At 38.9% G+C, this 6,978-nt stretch overlaps 1 protein-coding gene across 3 annotated transcripts in view; it reads right to left on the bottom strand.

The window, feature by feature from the left end:
• RUFY2 (RUN and FYVE domain containing 2) overlaps nt 1–6,978 on the bottom strand; it is a gene marked incomplete at its 5' end in the record, with an annotated part of 34,090 nt that overhangs the window by 7,201 nt on the left and 19,911 nt on the right. Inside the window, 3 exons of one of the 3 annotated variants that reach the window (XR_014492594.1) lie at nt 314–404; nt 2,116–2,245; nt 4,733–4,852. Coding sequence is in view for 2 of the 3 variants with exons in the window: in XM_083363223.1 (XP_083219349.1) it covers nt 310–404; nt 2,116–2,245; nt 4,733–4,852 (345 nt within the window). Of the gene's footprint in view, nt 1–309; nt 405–2,115; nt 2,246–4,732; nt 4,853–4,940; nt 6,876–6,978 lie in introns of those variants that run through there. The other 2 variants (XM_083363223.1, XM_083363224.1) reach the window with 2 other exon arrangements.

The raw sequence follows: 6,978 nt of genomic DNA, 5'->3' as shown, positions 1-6,978 counted from the left end.
CACAAGTAGGTGTATATGTGACATTTACTGCCCATGGAAGCTTCTGAAGATCTGGATACCTAGCAAGCAAACAGCTTGACTTGGCTGTTGACAAACACAATAGCCTGAATACATGTAGCATGCCAATGTAAGAGTAGGCAATTATGCTGGCTCAAGAATTCTCAGAATCCACAGGTCATAAAAGTTGCCATGGTTGCCCACCCCTTCAATAGAATATGAAATGCTTAAATTATATTAGTCCACATACATTGGGATACCTGAATAATTATGCCCCTTCCCTTAAAAAAAAAGTAAACAAAGGAAAATTACTCGCTAAGTTTGCCGGCTAGCTCTTGGAGAGCTTCTTCTTGATCATGACAAAGATTTCTCAATTGCTTGTTTTTTCCCTGTAACTTTAGGAATTCCTTAAATAGAAACAAACATAATTGATACATAAAGCATGACAATATTTGACACTGAGGAATGTACATCAGGCATTTCTTTAGTTCAAATAGGCGCTCAATGAAAGAGAAGGGGAAAGCTCAATTATCACATATTGATACCCACAAATTATTATTCAGAGGCAGTGAAGAAGTAAGGATTCATTTTATGTCAGAATAGGATAGATCATGTTTTTCAACCTTTACAAGTTGGACTTCAACTCCCAAAATTCCCTAGCCAGCGTGCTGACTGCAGAATTCTGGGAACTGAAGTCCACACCTCTTAAATTTGCTGAGGTTGAAAACCATTGGGATAGATGAAAACAGGAAAAGCATCTGAATTGAGGCATAATTGTTTCTAGGGAAGCAATGTGAAACAATATCTTCAGCCAGTGCCCTGCGACTTCAAATCCAGGAAGAAAAAAAACAAACCAGTGGTTTCTCCTCATTCCAAGACAGAATGATTCTGATTTCAAATGCTGAGTTAATGGAGGGAGGGAGGGAGGCATGGATGGATGGATAGATAGATAGATAGATAGATAGATAGATAGATAGATAGATAGATAGATAGATAGATAGATAGATAGATGATGGATGGATGATAGATAGATAGATAGATGATAGACAGACAGACAGACAGACAGACAGACAGACAGACAGACAGACAGATAGATAGATAGATAGATAGATAGATAGATAGATACCACAACTTCCATTTAACTCAACAGAACTGTTTACTTTGCATTGTGGACAGCTAAACCTAAAATACATCTTTGAGTAAGACCAATCTCCCACCATACTTTTCAGATACACAAGTTCCTTGTGTATCTTCAGAGAGCCACTTGTGCTGATCTAATCAACTGAGTCAAGGAAAAGCATTAACAACATTGGAGAAATATTGCATTCTTAAGTCATAGTAGATAAAAACCAAGATGGGTGGAGCAAAAGACAAATGGAAGAAAATTAAAAAATAAGGAGGAAGGATAAAATGATGACAACTCTGCTCAAGCTAATTAATGTGAGGAACAGAACATGAGAATTTTTAGAGTAAAATAAGAACTTCCAGGAATGCCCAACTGGGAGCTTCCTTGTTGGAGCAAACTCAGAACCTCTGTGAACCATAGCCCAAAAGTAATTGACATAAAACAGATTATACTGTATGTAGGGACTGTCAAAAAAGGAAAGTCAAGATGACTCTCATTACCACATGACTAGTGTGGTAATTTGTGTTTAATGCCCCCCCCCTGCATGATGTCTACATGAAAATTACAAATCTGAGACTCTTAAACAAAATTTAACAGCTCACCTGCTAAATGGCCATTTATTGAATATTAGGCACTTTCAACATATCTTTGGAGATACCTACCGGGATCATGGTCCTGATCATGATTCCCATCTTTTTTCCCCACCCCCACTCATGTATAAGTGGTTGGAAAGACCCAGTTTTCCATATTTTCCATTTTTCCTTGTGTGCAGCTTCTATCAGTGGGAAGTTTCAGGCAAAAAAGCTCTTCTGTCAGCTGCCACTCATCTGACTTCCAGGAAGTCTCCCACAGCCCACTTGCTTATATGGAAGCCTCACGGCCCTTCACCCAGATCCCATCACACCCACCTCATTAAGTGTGCAAAAGCATTTTCTGGCCCACCCTTTTCCCTCTACCTTTTTTTAATCAGGATTCAGTTTTTGAAAAATTACTTTTTTAAGTGTAACGATTTGCTGAGTCTCTGTTTGGAGAAAACATGTAGTTTCTTTTTCCTTTTTAAGGTCTTCCTCCATAGTTTGTCTCCATTCTCTTTCTATTTTCAAATCTGTCTCCAACTGACACCTAAAAATATAGAATATTTTAAAAATTCATTCAAGCAGAAGAATGTTTTCAAAGCATTAGCTTCATTTTAATTTATGAAATCTTTTAATCAGTGCCATAAACTACATGATAAATATTTCACCTCGTTTAAATCATAGCATCAATCTAATATAGGTGCTTGATATGCTCAATAGACATTTTCAAAAATAAATTACAGAAAATTAACCCTTTTTTTTAAAAAAGAAGGAAAGTGTTCACTTTCTTTTTTCCTCCTTTTGTGTAAGGACTACTTTTTCTGAGAGATCCTAAAGGAACGTCTCTGAAACTCTTTTTCTACATGTTTTCTAATTTTATTCTTATCAATTTATTTAAATTTATTGTCTGGGTAGAAACAGAGAAATAAAGCCCAAAGAAAACCAGCCAGAACGATCCTTGTACAATCACATCACTTCAAAATAAACCCATAAAAAGGAAGCTGCATGTTATAAAATTGTAAAACTAGATTGAACATGAAATGTGCAATCACATAATTGCATTTTACGTATTGTCTAGCTTGGCCTTAAAAAGTGTTTCCTAAATGTTCAGATCTTCTCCTTCTCCTCCCCCTTTCCCTCCCCCTCCCCTTTATTCCCCAGGCTGGCTGGAGTTGCCAGGATCACAGGTCAGCTAAGCTGAAAGAATCTCACACTCTCCAGCTTAATCTTGAAATTTGTATTTGTGGCTTGGAGTTATCCACATTTACCAAAACAAAAAAAAACCCTACACCCATCCATAGTTTTTAATCAGGTCATATAATTTCTTCTTAAAACTCTCTTGTTGAATAAAAACTGGCTATGGCTATCAAGAAAAGGACTCAAAAAGCTTAAATGAATTTCAGCAGCTCAAGGAATGTGGAAGACTTTCCCTATTTTTTATTATTATTATTATTTTTTACACAGAAGCCTTCCCTGCCTGATAGGAAACTCAAAGGAGCTTCAAAATTTACACTATGGCGCTGAAGTTCCTGGCTCGCGCATAAAGCTTTGAATGAGCCCCAGCAGCTCCCCAGTCTCTACTCTGACACCTTTTCCAGGCTATCTGACCAGGCAGGATCAGGACATGGGTCTGGCTGAGAGTGACAGCCCCCTTCCCATGCCTCTCAGGCTGCTACAGGAAAGAAGCTGTAGATTTATTCTCATAACGCCCAAATGGTAGGACAGGAACGACTGAGTGTTAGTTTTATAGAGGAAGGCCCAAACTTGAAATAAGGAGGGCTTTCTTGGCCACGAGTTATGAAATGGTGGGACATCCTGACTCCTGGAGTCACAGTGCTCTATCCCCAGAAGTTTTCAAAGCAAGGCTGGGCAACAATTTACCTGGGATGGCCTGAAAATCCTGCTCTGAGTAAGGGTTGAACTAGAAGACCCCACCCCACCCCGAAAAGTCCCTTTTGACTTCACCATTTAAACATTCTGTGACTGTTTAACTCAAGATATAATATTGATGTACTATAGGAGAGCCAGTCAGGTGTAGTAATGAAGGCGCAGGCCTAGAAGCGAGGAGATAGTAACTTCTAGTCCCGCCTCAGGCATGAAAGCCAGCCGGGTGACTTTGGGCCAGCCACTCTCTCAGTCTAACTCCCTTCACAGATTATTGACTGGGGAAACTAGGAGGAGGATGGATTACTGGGTAGGTCCACTGCCCTAAGTTACTTAAAGGTAAAGGTTCCCCCGCACATGTGTGCTAGTCGTTTCCAACTCTGGGGGCCAGTGCTCATCTCCGTTTCAAAGCCGAAGAGCCAGCGCTTGTCTGAGGATGTCTCTGTGGTCATGTGGCCGGCATGACTAGACGCCAAAGGCGCACAGAACGCTGTTACCTTCCCACCGTAGTGGTCCCTATTTTTCTACTTGCATTTTTACGTGCTTTAGAACTGCTAGGTTGGCAGAAGCTGGGACAAGTAACAGGCACTCACTCTGTTACACGGCACTCAGGATTCGACCCGCCAAACTGCCGACCTTCTGATCAACAAGCTCAGCGTTAAAAATAAATAAATAACACCCTGAGGAGTAGAAGTCACGGTGTTTCTTGGGAAATTCATTTGAGAAAGAAAAAAGTTAAAAGGCAATGGTTGAAATGGATGGATAGATGCGTTTATTTATTTGAGTGGTACTTCATCTTTATTTTGTTTAATTCGGGACAGAGGGTGTAATGTTTCCACTTCTAATTTTTCCAACAACAGCCCTGAGAGGTGGGTTGGGCTGAAAGAGAGAGGCCAACCTAGAAACATTCTAAGACTAGAACTCACCGTTTCCTGTTCCTAATCCTGAACCTTAATAATTTCCATGAAATAATATCTTAAGTCTATACAAATTTCTGTAAAGAAAAATACTGTACACCAAGAACAGGATATTGTTCTAAATGGTTGATATATTTAACATATATGCTGACATATAAATATTAAAATGTTTATAATAAAAGATTAAAAATAATCCAGTTTCCCCCCCCCCCCCCAAAATCAAGGTTACTTACACTTGGTTTTCCTTTTGGGCAATTTCTTTCTGAAGAGTTTCAGATTTATTCATATAATCTTGTTTAACTTTCTTGTCCTCACTGTCTGCTTCCATGTGAGCCTTCTCTGCTTGCTGCAATCTGGTGTAATTCAAATCAACTTTGGGTAAAACTGAAGCTAGAATTTGGATGTAAAGGATGAAGACAAATAAAAGGGGAAAAATGGGGAAATAGAACATTTCTAAATGAAAACAATGTTTGGGGATAAACTCACTAACTCAAATGAGAGACCCAGACAATGCCTACAAATTCAAATTATTCATCTCACTATCACCACAAAACATCCATAAATTTCTCCATGTTTTTATTTGGGATCCATGATAAACAGGTGCCATCACAGCAGAATGATACATATTTTAGTTTTTTTACATACAGAGTGCTATCTGAGCATTTAAGCTCTTTTATAGATTTTATAGATTTCTTTTTTGAAAAGGAACAACCAAACTTCAAATAGCCCGGTCAACTGGCTTCACAAAAGAAGAAAGAAAGGAACAGGGACATCCTCAGGGGCAATGAAAAGAACCATAATGGTGGCCCTGACCATGTGGTCGCAGCCACCATTTTGACTTTTTTGACTTTCATCTCCTACTGATACAGAACACTGGATGATTGAACTTAGGACAATAAAAGTGTATTTGAAGCTCAACACACGCCAAGAAAAGTTACTGACTCTAATACAGTGTTTCTCAACCTTGACAAGTTGAAGTTGAGTGGACTTCAATTCCCAGAATTCCTCGGCCACAATTCTTTGCAGGGGAATTCTGGGAGCTGAAGTCCACAAATCTTCAAGTTGCCAAGCATGAGAAACCCTGGCCTAATGTGTCCTGTGTGGCATCAGTTCTGTGGTCATTAATATTGGTCTAATATAATATATATGGTATTATGCAAATAGTTGGATTCCCACCCAGGTTTAGTGGATAAGAAAACAGATATATACTGCCTGGTAGAGATGTCTGTTACAAAGGAGGGGGTGTACTTAAAATCTCCAAATGCTAGCAGCCACTGTGTCATCAATGTCCCGCCCCCATCCCATGCACTCTGTGTAAAAAGGGGAGGGCTTCTGTTGCATGGCTGTGGCTGCCATCTTGGCTTTTCTGAGCCTCAACACTCCTGCTCTAATGCTAAAATGTTCCTAAAGCTCCCTCATCTGTAAGGATGATTCCCCCTCAGCTTTAAAGGCAGGAGCATGGGAGAAAGCCAATTCCCAAAGAATTAACTCTAAAGCCTTTCTACCCAGGCAGATGTCCGAGCACAAACGAAAAAATTCCATTTCATGATAAAATGCTATCAACTATAAGCAAAAAGTGTTTCCATCAGTCCCTCTTTCTTCTTCTGTACCACAAAGTAGATGCAGGCGTATGTCCCACTCAAAGAGGCTTTTATGCTTCAACAATGTGCACCAATTTATTTACATTTCACTACTACTTCGGTTCAAAGCACGGTGGATTTCCAATTTAATTCATTTTTTTAAAGCAAAATATAATTCTCCAAGCACAACTGTGGTGCACGTCTACATTTCTTAAAGACAACCTTGTGCAAATATTAATATATTTAAAGATCATCCAGAAGACCATGTTTAACTCTTGTCCTTACCAAAAGACAAGAAAAGATCTATGTAAACAGAAGATGAATTACAATCTGTAAGATCTTTTCTGAACCATTTCTCCCTACCAGCTTCACAGTCATAAAAATAATGCTAGCTGAACTTGAAATCAGCCTCTATCATTTGCTAGGTAATAACACTGTGATTTTGAAAAGATCAATTCCAACTGAAAACTTCTAAATTAAGATTTCTATTGTCACTTTATTTAGGAAAAACAACGCAGGAAATCAGTGTCAGAAACACAGTCCAATGAGAATACTACACTGACATCCCAAGTAAACCAAATACATGGACAAGAGACTCAAATCCAAGCATCATAATTCAAAGCTCATTTTCCTTGGGTAAGCGCTGCTGTTTGCTCCATTATGAATTGTTTTGCAAGAACCATGGCTTCAAAATGATATATCTTTAACCAGCTTGTACTGGGGCTGCCCTTCGCGACTGGAACATTTCACCAAAGTCATAGCAATAGTCCTAGTCTGCGTTAACAATTCTTTGTCACTTCAGATGTGCAATGGATAAAAATCAAAGACAAAAGCAATAAAAACATCCAAAAATGTGGGATAAAGGAGAAAAGAAAAAGAAAGAGGAAAAACGATGTCAA

The sequence above is a fragment of the Vipera ursinii genome (assembly GCF_947247035.1).
Source record: "Vipera ursinii genome assembly, chromosome: 5".
Taxonomy (NCBI): Eukaryota; Metazoa; Chordata; class Lepidosauria; order Squamata; family Viperidae; genus Vipera; species Vipera ursinii.
Note: the sequence above shows the minus strand (reverse complement) of the source record. Positions and strands in the feature narration are given on the sequence as shown.